The 13,579-nt window shown below is 32.3% G+C and overlaps 1 protein-coding gene across 4 annotated transcripts in view; it reads left to right on the top strand.

Annotated features, from left to right (window-relative positions):
• Positions 1-5,762: 5,762 nt before the first annotated feature.
• Positions 5,763-13,579, top strand: part of LOC106477097 — a 10,403-nt gene continuing 2,586 nt past the window's right edge. Inside the window, exons 1-5 of one of the 4 annotated variants that reach the window (XR_002609788.1) lie at positions 5,763-5,831; positions 7,461-7,811; positions 8,180-8,329; positions 10,441-10,660; positions 11,586-11,711. Coding sequence is in view for 3 of the 4 variants with exons in the window: in XM_022381423.1 (XP_022237131.1) it covers positions 7,535-7,811; positions 8,180-8,329; positions 10,441-10,660; positions 11,586-11,655 (717 nt within the window). In the remaining variant the exon portion in view is untranslated. The remainder of the gene's footprint in view (positions 5,832-7,460; positions 7,812-8,179; positions 8,330-10,440; positions 10,661-11,585; positions 11,712-13,579) is intronic. The other 3 variants (XM_022381424.1, XM_022381423.1, XM_013937700.2) reach the window with 3 other exon arrangements.

Here is a 13,579-nt window from a genome sequence, read left to right as displayed (position 1 = left end):
AGTAGACTTAGAAATCACTACTTATAGTAGACTTAGAAATCATTAATTATATCCTTATAGTACACTTATAAATCACTACTTATATCCTTATAGCAGACTTAGAAATCATTAATTATATCCTTATAGTAGATTTAGAAATCATTAATTATATCCTTATAGCAGACTTAGAAATCATTAATTATATCCTTATAGTAGACTTAGAAATCACTATTTATACCCTTATAGTAGACTTAGAAATCATTAATTATACCCTTATAGTACACTTATAAATCATTAATTATACCCTTATAGTAGACTTAGAAATCACTACTTATACCCTTATAGTACACTTATAAATCACTACTTATACCCTTATAGTACACTTATAAATCACTACTTATACCATAATAGTAAACTTATAAATCATTAATTATACCCTTAGAGTAGACTTAGAAATCATTAATTATACCCTTATAGTAGACTTAGAAATCATTAATTATACCCTTATAGTACACTTAGAAATCATTAATTATATCCTTATAGTACGATCATGCTGGTCACTGACAAAATCATTAGCCCATCTACAAACGCAATCTTGCTGGCCGCTGACAAAATCATTAGCCCATCTACAAACGTGATCTTGCTGGCCACTGACAAAATCATTAGCCCATCTACAAACGCGATCATGCTGGCCACTGACAAAATCATTAGCCCATCTACAAACGTGATCTTGCTGGCCGCTGACAAAATCATTAGCCCATTTACAAATGTAATCTTGCTGACCACTGACAAAATCATTAATGGGCTAAGCCTAAGCAGTTGATAAATGTCAACTGACAAATCACAAGTGAAACCTTCAGGTCTAAAGTCTAACTGGTAACTGGAGAGAAAACCAAGTGTGTACAATACAGTAGTTGGTTCATATTCGGTAATAACTTTTCAACTGCCATCTACCATTAGATATGTTTAGGAATAACTTTTTATTTGATTAATATACTTTCTGTGCAATAAAAGAGAAAATTAATTAGAAAAAGGTATAAAATTCAAAATTAAAAAGTAGGTGTACATGTATGGTATACACTCACACATATATATATGTTTGTGTGGGAAACAGACAACCTTTTGTTAACAAAATGCTTGCAGTGAAATGGCGGTGGCGAGTTGTTCTAGACCCTGTTCATGTGTGTGTGTGTGTGTGTGTGTGTATATATATGTAAAACTTCGTATATTTCAAAGTAAAATGCCAGACAATATCAACATACTCAAAATACCTGCCAGACAGAGGACATGTCCTCCTTTTGCCGGATGCCTGGTCACCCCAAGTTTGTATAGGACTGACATACTAATTGTTTCTGTTTTGCATCCGATATTAGATTTCTCTACCTTGCGAAAACAGCCCATTGGTGTTAAAGTCAAGCACGTAAAGAACATTTAAGATAAATTTTGAAATGCTTCGTGAATCAGTCCAACCAGAGAAAGTATGAAAGATAAGTTTTTACAATACACTGGGTTTTGTTTGTTAAGTAAAGAAAAATTTATTTTTTAAAGGGGGTTCATCATTGCCCGTGACTCTCCTACCGAAACCATTGGACACTGAAGTACATCATCCTGCTGAGTTTCTATCTGTTTTCTTGTGTAACCATTTATCTCTCAGCTACTCAGGATCTGCTGACTACTGGAAATAATTTTTAACCAAGACTGATGATCAGTATAGATTGCATGTGTTATATGTTGCTGAGGCTGCCTAATTTTTTCTGCTATTTTTAAGCTTATAAACTTTAATAACTAGACAGTATTAATAGTTTTTTTAATGCATTTCTTATCACTGATAGTTCATGTTTAGCATGTACTAAACATGTATAAATCAAAAATTTAAAGCAGAATTTGTAACTTTTGCATGAGTTTGCATAAGTTTCAGCGTAGCAGTGTGAAATTTAGTGTTAAGGATTATACAAAATGTTAGTTGATTTTATATGTTTGTGTACTGCCTGAAAAGACTTTAAATAGTTTAGTAATCTTGATATTTTCTTTCAAAATTTTATTTTTTTGGTAAAAACTACTAAATTTTATTGGATTAGCATTTTTTCTTTCTTGAATTTGCTCAATGCCTAAGTGATATTGTCTTGTGCTTATAAAGTAACTTTGTTTAAGGACAAGATAACGTAGTTGGGAGGGAAATAATTATTTTGATTTTGACGTAAAATTCCAAAATTGATGAAGCATTTGAGTAAATTAGTTAACAAGGCCATGTTGATAATTAGATATTACTGTTGTAAACACTTAAAGATGAGAGGAATGAAGAAGATAAAATTTCAAAAGTGAATTACGTGTTAATGTATTCATCAAGAATGCTCAGATGATACGTTACAAATCTTAATTTGACCTTAATCTTGATCATTTTAGTAATGTTTTGAATATATCTATCTGTATGATATAAGACTTGGTTAGTTTCATTCTTGCTGGTTGTCATGAGTTTACTTCTCTAACTTTACAAAAAATTTAAGCATTTTCTGAGTTATCTTAAAAAATAACTGTTTTCTAAGTACCTGTATCTAAATCTTAGCAGAAGAAAAGTGTGTTTTTGGATCTCATAATTTCAAACATTTCAGGTGAAGACTCTTGAAGCTCAAAATTAATGTTATATTTAAAATCTGGCAGTTTTAGTTTTTAAAATGATTAGATGACTGTGGGGTATTTAGAAAGTTTTGATTACTCAGATTTTTGTTTTATCATTTAATTCTTAAGAGTATTAGTTGTAATCGTTTTGTATACGTGTGTACTAGAAAGAATGAGTGCAGTTTTATCTTGTTATGTGATCTGTGTAGCTAAGGTTTATGATGGCAGTGAAATAAGTCAGCAAGTGTGAGAATAATTTGTTTTCATGGTTAACTTGCACATCACTAATTAGGATGGTTCTAATGTTGTCTGAATTGAGGTTTAGGCCTGACTGACATCATATCAATTTACTGCATGAAAGTTTCATGGTAAGTTGGGCACATATTTTTTATAGGTTACTTTTGTGAAACTTATGAGGTAATTTAGTATGAGAGTAGTTGATGTTTTCTTTAGGTTACCACTCTAGTATCGAGGAGTACGTGTTAATTCTTCTGTGGTACAAGTGAGATTTTTCCGTCCATTTTGAGTCTTAATGTCTCAAAGTATATGTTTAGACTTAACATTTCTAGTCTATAATTAGCACTTTTGTAACATCCCAGGCACAAGAAGGCCTGCACATAGTTTGGTTGCTCCTTATTTCCTCAAAAGGGGGCCTGGAGGAGTCACCTGTTTTTAACCACTTGCACCACTATAAAATAATGTGTTGTCTATCAGACAGTCAGTCAAACACTAAAATGACATCATGTAAGAGATGCTTAACATTGCAATTTGTACTGTTGTGACATGAGTAAAACGTGCGCATGCCATGAATCACGAAAAGAATTACACACACTGTAGGCTACAACACAGCATGACATATAAACTTGAAAAGCAAGAAATTAAAATATTTGTTACTCTTAATTTTGGTTTTATTTACTCCTGAAACAGAACACTTTCGGGGACCATGTGGAAGTACATCTAGTATTAATACATTCTTCATATACTGTCACAACCTTATCCATATGTTGATATTCATCACCTTAGCTCTTTTACTGGCATAGGCACATGTGTCTCCTTCTAGAGCACTGCCATGTGCATGTGTCCCCTTCTAGAGCACTGCCATGTGTATGTGTCCCCTTCTAGAGCACTGCCATGTGTATGTGTCCCCTTCTAGAGCACTGCCACGTGCATGTGTCCCCTTCTAGAGCACTGCCACGTGCATGTGTCCCCTTCTAGAGCACTGTCACGTGTGTGTGTCCCCTTCTAGAGCACTGCCATGTGAGTTTGAAATATTTAATTACCATGAAGAAAGGTTATTTCATCCAAACTCCTAAAAGTTTATTAGTTTCATGTTTCAGATAGGTAATGAAATATCAAAACGTGCATCTTTCCAGTTTTTTATTATATAGAAATACACCTGACACGAGGAGAACTATCTCTAAAGGTAGCAGTGATAGAGTTGATATGATTTGATTGAATATTTGTTATAAATAAATAAATCCAAGCTTCCATATTTTAAGGAAAATCTCAGAGTTTCTGTTTTATAGTTCTATACGAGATAAACTACACTGTTTGAAACATTTATTATTAAACTATGTTTATTTTGTAAAAGTATTCTCTGTGCTCAATATAATAGTAAGAATCTCGTTTTATATTGTTTTTATGTTAAATAAGATTATTCTTCCAAAATTTCAACAGTGTAGTGATTGTGTCATCTAATGTCCAGCTGATTTGATAGGTCTGTTTGTTGGAAATTAGGAAAGGCAGCTGAATTGTTTAGTTGATTAGTGTATAAAAGTAGGTTGTATACAGCCAAGTACACATCATCTACATTTTCTTGGAAGTGTGCTTGATTTGAAGAAGTTCATGAATTAAGGCTGAAAGATAGTTTATCTTGTTATCTGATTTTAGTTTAACAAAATATTGTTATCTTCACAAACTTATTGCACAGGAACTGAATTCAGTAAGTGTTGATATGTAAAGCTTAATCAAAACACCTAAGATGATTTAATGATTTCTAAGTGTACTATAAGGGTATAATTAATGATTTCTAAGTGTACTATAAGGGTATAATTAATGATTTCTAAGTGTGATCTTGCTGGTCGCTGACAAAATCATTAGCCCATCTACAAATGCAATCTTGCTGGCCGCTGACAAAATCATTAGCCCATCTACAAACGTGATCTTGCTGGCCACTGACAAAATCATTAGCCCATCTACAAACGATTGATCTTGATGATGTTGTTGAGAGGTTCGTTACTAAGTTTCCAAATACAAGGTTAACGTTGGTTTAAAATCGAAGAGGAGGATTGTTTTAGTTGGTGTCTTGGAAAGTTCATGCTTTTGACCATTATTCATCAATCCATTTTTAAGTGAACTTGTTATCCCCCCCCCTCAAAAAAAAATTGTTAGATATGCTAGAATGGTCAAGAGCCTTCTGATTCAAAACTCAATGCAAAGTACTTTTTGAAAACCAACATTGGCTCAATCTGCAATCTACAATCTGCGTCAAATTAAATGTGGCATATAGCAAATGTTATTGAAGAAATAAACTAATTAGTTACGTGGACTGAACTTTGCATTATTTTCAATAAATAATTTATAAGAACCCGCTTGGTTTGAATTTCGCACAAGCCGTCCCTAATTTAGCAGTGTAACACTAGAGGGAAGGCAACTAGTCAACACCACCCACCGCCAACTCTTGGGCTACTCTTTTACCAGCGAATAGTGGGATTGACCATAACACTATAACGCCCCCACGGCTGAAAGGACGAGAATGTTTGGTGGGACGGGGATTCGAACCCGCGATCTTGAGATTGCCATTCGAGAGCCCTAACCACCTGGCCATGCCGAGCCCTAAGAACCCGCATAACGAACGAATACGTTATAATATATTGTAGTATTTAATGGAGAAACTGGACCATCTTCAAAAAATATAAATTTATCTTTGTGTGTATATTTTTAAAAAAGTCATTCTAAAAGCTCTATTAATTTAATATTAGTCTGTTTTTATTATCCTGGCACGCCTCTTGATGAATCACAAGGCGAGTATATAATAAATTTATATAGATTGATATTGTTTTCCTTTTAGAACTATTCTCATTCCTTATATTTTACAATTACTTGATCATTGGAATGGGCGTTCCCCTAGAGATATTTTTGCATTATAACGAAACCGACACAATGTATTGAAATGTAAATTGAGTAAGATTAGCCTGTACTATAGTAGTATGAAGAACAGGACTAATGGTTAATTAGTAAGTTCAATAAGTTAAATTTTCAGTATGGTAAAGTAGATAATTTTACATGTTTTTCAATGTAATATATATATATATATATATTTATGTAGCTGTTTTTTTATGGAATTGTGACAAAACAAACTACAATGTACAGTAACTGTAAGTTGGAAAATAAGCTCGTAATTGAAGTTGAATAATAATTAATATTAACAGTAATTAAGTAAAACACTTAACAGTAATAAGGCAACACCTAGTATCAACATAAACTTGACAAATTTTGTAAACTAACAGTTACATTTTAAGTTAAAACAATTTATTCAACGCTGGTTACTTACACGCAATTTAATTGTAATATTCTAGCACTGTCATGGTGTCAGTAACCACTACACCGCAAAGTAATAGTAATAGCAAAATGCTGTTTGACCCGTATAGGCTAGCCCATTTTCTGCTATTACCTTACTCAAAACTACACACACACACACATATATAAAAGCAAACTACAAACAATTTCGTTAAAAGTTTATAGTAACCACCCTCAATATTGCAGCTTTTAATTTTGTTTTACTGAGTGCAAACTATTTTATACTATAGGCTGATTAGCCTATTTGAAAAGCAACACTGCCTCAGCTAGAATTGTGTCAGTTTTCCACATGTTAAATTAGCTTGTGATATCTGGTTTTACAGCCTACAGATTCTATTTTTGAAATATTTGGTTTATGGATTCAAACCTCACAATTCTTTAAAAAAAAAATCTGCTTTTTCCCTAATTAACTAATTGTCAATCTATTTAACTAGCTTAGTCATGTCTCTTCAAATCTTTCTCCTTTCCAAATTATAGCAAAAGCATATCAAGACATATCAACCTAACCCCATACAATAACCTTTTTAAACCTGGGATTATCCTGATAGCTTCTCTCTGAACTATCAACATCCTTTATTAAATAAGGTTACCAAAACTGAACACAATATTCTAAATTACTTCTAACGAGTACCTTACAGTGTGAATTAATGAACTTCAACTTATGTTCAGTATTTCTGCATGCATGCATGTATACAGCCTTATTATTTGTTCCTTTTCATTGTCTAGAAGGTTTTATAGACTTTGTATTAGCTAGATGTTAGACCAGCTCACAAAGTAGTCCAAAATTTAGCACAATTTGAAATGCTCGTTCAATATAATTTGTAAGTGTAACCAATCTATTACTTCATCAATGCCATTAATGAAAATAGAAAAACAGTAAAGGACTTACTGAGCCAGAACTTTGAGGTATCCTGTTTGTAACATTAATCCTCTGTGTTTTAATTTCATTTGTAACAACTTTCTGCTTTCAGCTCTTAACCAATTTAACATCATTTCATTAAATAAGTTTATCTCCCATCTCAACAAATGCAGTCTTCTTAAGAAGTCTCATTTGTGCTACCTTTTCACAGTTGTGGTAATAAAGACAATTATTTGATATATATTTCACTAGATGATTTTTCACATTACACAAGTGAGACTAACTGGTCTGTTATTTCCAGGGCAACTCTTGTCACCCATTTAGATTTAGGAGTACATTTATGATAACATTAGGATAAATATAATAATCTTGGGTTTATATGATTTAGTTCTACACATGGATTGAAAATAATTTTATTATGTCTTAGGTTACTGTTGACACTGAATTGTGTGGTGCTAAGTGGCCAACATTTATTATAATAGCAGCAATTACAAAGTTGTGATGGGTGATCCTCAAGTATATCCAAAAACATCAGGAGCCCTCCTTACAGGTAGTATCTTGGCATTTGTTGCAGGAGTTCTACTTCTTATTTCATTTTCAAGCCCCTATTGGCTGGTATCTTATCCAGAGACGTACTCAGAGTTTGTGCGTTTAGGACTTTGGGATGTCTGCTTTAGAAATTATCGTCATCCTCCTTATCAATATGATGAAAAGTTTGATGGCTGCCATTGGATCTTCAGTTATAAGTACCAGAACATTAGAGACTGGTTACAGCCAGGTAATTTTCATGTGTTTCGGTTTTTGAATCAGATTTTGAGTCTTTATTTTTAGGTATTTATTGTATATTTGTTTGTGATAATAGCTGTAAATTAGAAAGGTCTTGTATACCTTGAGAAGCTTATACTTTATAGCTAGATATTTGATAAATTGAGATGTTTTTAACATAATAATGGTTTCACTGCTGCCCTAGTAAGAGTGAGTGTATGTAGAGAAGGTTAAAGATAAATATTATTTTGGAAATTATTGTGGAACTTTTGTTTTGTATGGTTTTAAATATGTTTAAATATATAACAAATATTCAGTTCTGATTTAGCACCTTAATGACTATCATTCGTTTCCCCCTTCTTTTTTTTGAAATACTTGCAGGGTGGCTGATTTTCGTAGAGGCCATGATGTCTATAGCTCTGTGGTTCTCCTTGATGGCACTCTTGGTGATAAGTATTGTTCTGATGAGGTTTGTCATGAAATTGGAGGTATTTCTACTGGCAGTCTGTACAGTATTGCTGGGAATTACAGGTACTTGTACTGTAGCTTATCAACACACTTTAAGTTTCAAAATCAGTTATTAAGTTTAGTTTGTAATGGGTAGGAGTTTAGTAGGGCTGTTCAAATTTAATTTCTGATTTTGCTACCAAAATAGACATGCAACTATGAGATATACACTGTATTTCTAATGTATGAAACAATTATGTAAGAAAAATGTGTAAAAGACAATGATTCCGATTTACATGAAATTTGTGGAGACTGAATATTTATTTTGGGAATTAATTGTTGTATCTTTGTCTTTATTTAGCATTTACTGAGAGCTGCTGGTTAAAAAAGAAAACCATTATTAATTGACATTATATTGAATGTTCATGTAAGCTTATATGTGGTAATAGAGTTTAGATTAACATTCACAATTTTGAGAAGTGAAGTATGTGTACTTGCTGCCCAAATTGGATAAATGTTCATAATTATTGGTAGTGTGTTAGTTGTAAGGAAAACTGTTACTTTGGCTCTGATGTTTATATACATGTGTGTATATATATATATATATATATACAAAATCTAAAGTTTAAGAATTAAAGACTATTTTTTATTGTAAAAGTTTTTAGTAAGGCCTTCCTTTTAAAATGCTGTGTTCAATTTAGGCTTCTTTATTTTAATAGAAAGAACTTGGAGTTATGCAGAAAAGCTTGAACATTAATATTTGTTTTTTTTTATTATATTATTAGGGTTACATTTATTTGATTCACATGTTCAAAGGTTGTAGGAATTTAAGATGAATATGAATCAGATTTAACTTGAATTTTTTTTTCCTGCTTTTTCTGACTTCAAAAAATAGGGAAAATTAAAGATAGTATTGGATCTTCAAGAGGTGTCAAGTGGAACTTATGATTAATAGAACATGGCTAGAGTATCCAACAACATTTTACAGAATTTTTTTTACTAAGGAAAATGAAATACAAAATTTTGTTCAGAAGTTTAGAAGAGCTGTCTTTAAATTTAATTATTGTTGAAAAGGCTTGGGAAACTGAGAATAAAGCATCTGTAGCAAAAGGTTAAGCAGTAAGTTAGATTTTTTACTAAATTGGTAGAATTGTTAAAAAGTGAATAAATATTTGATCTGGTGGTAGGAAATGGAAGTTATTAATAGATATTCTTCTGATAAAAAAGAATGTGACTATGATACATGTATTTAACTAGGATTTATTTTGAACTTTATTTTTAAGCTAATGATTTTTAGTAATGATATGTCAAATTTCTAAATTTGCTGATGATACTAAGATTGTAGGAAAAAGTAATACTGTAAAATGGCTTCTAGTTTGTGAAGAATGTAATGGTCTTAGTGAGTGAACCATAATGTGTAAAAAGGAGTTTTGGAAGTGAGAAGTGTAAAGTGGGGTATGGACATTTGGAAAAAAAATTTAACTTCTTGTGTGAAAGGAATACTTGTGTTGTTTGAGAAAAAAGAGTTAATAATAGTTATTGGAGAATGTTTGAAACTATTGTTGGGTATTTATCTATGTGAAAAGGAGCCAATAGAATTTTGAGGTAAATTTTAACAGTTTAACTAACATATAACTGATGTGTACATGGTATAAATATTTTTATCCAAATAAACTGTGTTTCATCTGTTTCTTTTGAAGATACTTTGAATTGAACACTTGAAGTTAACAAGAGTATTTATAAACATGTGGCTTAATTTTATTCATTTTGACAAAGAAACGGTTACAAGATTCTTTAAGTATAATTTTCCTTATTCTTTGATAGATTGTTTAGGCAGAGTATTCATGATGAAACTTTGTAGAGACACAAGTGTAGAGGACAATGTTTTGAAAGTCTTCAGCCTATCATCTTCAGGATCTGAAGATGAAACATCGTCTTTTAGACTTGTGTCTCTACAACAGGCAGTTGTTGTCCATTCTACAAAGATTCATTATAATTTTCCTGTTTATTGTAACAGAGCTGTTCAGCTTTCTTACATGTAAGAATTATGTCTCTTATTTTTTATTTACCAGTATAACAATTTTTTTGATGTTAGCAATGTTTTTCTGGTCATTTTTGTTGTTATAAAAATATTATAATTACTTACATAAAATGTATTTTAATAAAATAGTGATAATTTAATTATTTACTTTTAGCTTTACCAGTGTTTCTGTCAGTTGCTGTCTTTGGAGGAAAGTGTTTTGACAGATCCTGGCTTCTATACCCCATCTTCAATCATCTTTCCTGGGCCTATGGTTTAGCAGTAATCTCTTTCTTTCTTCATGTTTTTGCTGCAGCATGCCTGTTTTCTGAAATATCTAAGGCCAAGGAGAGAAGACGGCGAGCTAATAATCTTATCTACAACATGCAGCCAAGGTATTAAATGATTTGTTTTTCTACACGATTTATGATACTTTTACAAAAGAGAGGTGATATTTTTTTCTGATTCTTTACTCCTAATTTCACATCAAACTGGAAGGAATGAATGAACGGGAATGTACGAGTAGATGAGAAAAAAGCTTGTCAATGCACAAGTTAAGATAATTGAAGAAACTGAAAGTGTATAGAGCACAAAAATCAAGTATTTTATGCATGTTACTTAAAGTTTAAGATTTTTCCATAGACAGGATAAATGTAATGGCTGTTTGGTATAAAACGTAATTGGCAGAGAGAGATATCCATAGAGGAATTGCATATAATTTAGTTAGGTCATCCATTAACTGTAAAAATTAGTAAAAATATAGAAAACTTTATATATTGATAAATATTGAATATTTTTTTAAAAGTTGTGTACATTTTGACAAACTTTAAATCTTCCAGTGTTAATCTTAAAAAGTAGAATTTATTTGTCATTATGTTAGTAAGTAGTCATACTATTGTATTGAACTAAAAATTGGATGGCAAGTAAGTGTTTTAGAACTACAATGCAGGACATTTATATTTAAATGGATTGTTATCATGTACTTCTTATAAGAAATGTATTGTATTGAACTAAAAATTGGATGGCAAGTAAGTGTTTTAGAACTACAATGCAGGACATTTATATTTAAGTGGATTGTTATCATGTACTTCTTATAAGAAATGTTGTGTAGTTGTGACTTTTGATAACTGCATACTAACGTGTAAATTTGTAACTCACAGTTACAGATACACATATCGTGGATTGTAAAATATTTAATACTTATGCTGTAATTATCACTAATCTTACTTGCCACTTTTTCCAAGATTTTATCAGTAGTTTTCGGCTTGGAACGTGTACTGTAGGAAAGGAGAATCTCATATTTCTCTTTTGCTCGAGCAGGAAAAAGGGTAATGTCAATCCTTGTGTCAGTCCAGTACCTTCTTCAGCAGAACAGGGCACTAAATACTAACTCTTCAGCTGACAATGGACAGTATGTTCTCTTCAGTTTGTAGGCACTGTGCACCAGTAAATTGATTTTCTCCTTTTTGCATGTGTATTTTTTCTGGCATGAGCTTTTGCATGATTAATGTTTATATTAAGCTGTTTATTCATTAAACTGATGAAACGCACATGCACAAGTGTTTTTCAATTTATAACAATTTTTAAGGAAAAAAAAAATTCATTTTGAAAGTTTTTGCTATATGGTTGGTCAAATAAATTCTTAATTTATTGAAAATCATCAGGAACTTAATTTCATGTAGCATAATTAATCAAGATTGTTTAACACATTTAATAAGTCGGGCTTGGGAGACAAAAGATTGAAATGGGGGGGCCTGTCGCAGTATTGAAATCTGTCACTGAAAATGCTCATTCTTTCAGGTATAGAGGCATAATGTGATGGTCAATCCAACAATTTCTTGATAAAGAGTAGTCCAATAGTTTGGGTTGGGTGGTGACGACTAACTGTTTTTTCTCTAGTCTGATGTAGATTTTTCATGAGTTCTCTAACTTTCATTGGAACAAAATTTTCACTTAATCGAGCTTTCAAGATGCCATTGTTGATTGGGGTAAGTTCATAGTTTATAAGACAGAATTTTCTTCTCGCTCCACGGCTTCAATTTTGAACTGGAAGACGGACATTAGTGAATGTGTAAACTGTAGATACATTTTCAAAAAAGTTTTTGCTCATAGTTGATGTTTCTTTAAGTAATAAAAAAAATTCTTTCAGAACAGGAAACAATTTCAAAATTCTTTCTGTTGCTGGAAATAAGCTAAGCCATCTGGTTCTACTGTGGCTCAGTAGCTGTTGATAGCTACTATCTACATATTCGCAAATATCTTTCAATGCTTCTGTATGAACGTTGTAGATTGAAAAATAATTAAATATTTTCAAAGCAATCACTTCAACATCAACTTTCAATAAGTCTGAACCATGCTGAGTACAGTTGTGGAGAATATGTGCAGGACATCCGATACCAATGTTGTACCTGTTGAGAGCCTGCTTCAAGGATGAAAAAACATTTTTGCCTTCCTTGCTATTAACACCACCAAAATTAACGTTTGTGTTGTCACCAGTGAATGTGAAACATTTCATAGATAAGTCAAATTTCTCTAGTGTCCATAATAAAAAATTTGATATAGTTTCAGATGTTTCACTGACAAAATCATTAGCCCATCTACAAACGTGATCATGCTGGCCACTGACAAAATCATTAGTCCATCTACAAACGGAAAAGAGCACGTTCTTTGTGCACGCAATTACTGTCAGATTCTTCAGTCTCTTATCTGCCATATTGGTTCTAAGGTGATTTTTGATCAGTTTTAGCTTGCTAAAGCTCCTTTCACAGCCGGCTGTGCTAGCTGGAAGAGTTATTGCTATCTTTATAATCTTGTCAAATTCAGCAAAAGCCACAAATAGGGGTTTAAGATGTTCTGTAAACTCCTCGACTGCTCCAAATGTCGCACCTGAACGATCATTTATTCTCTTAGCTTATTTCATTTCCATTTGTGTCTTCAAGATTCAGCCTTGGGCTGCAGTGGGTTCAATAGTCTGAAAACTTTTCAGATTTAAGGTCAATTGTCGACAGGGAGCGGAGCATTTGGATATTCGCCCCACTGAATCGTTTGTTTAGTGCCCCAAGATGGATCCTTTCATATAAGATGAATCTCATATGGCATTCCACTTCCCAAGCGTGATTAGAACTACAAAGTTGTCCATGTTTGAGTGTGTGGAGCTCTGTATTTGACGCCAACGGCAACATTTCAGGTCATTTCTGGTAGCTATGTCACATCTATAGGTTGCAACTATGCTAGAAGACTCTCAGTGGAATCTGCTGTTTTCAAGTAATCTAGCTTGGAACTTTGCAGCATATCTTATGCTTCAATAAGATGTC

Source organism: Limulus polyphemus, unplaced genomic scaffold (assembly GCF_000517525.1).
Source record: "Limulus polyphemus unplaced genomic scaffold, Limulus_polyphemus-2.1.2 Scaffold162, whole genome shotgun sequence".
NCBI lineage: Eukaryota > Metazoa > Arthropoda > Merostomata > Xiphosura > Limulidae > Limulus > Limulus polyphemus.
This window is presented reverse-complemented; position numbering and strand designations above follow the sequence as displayed.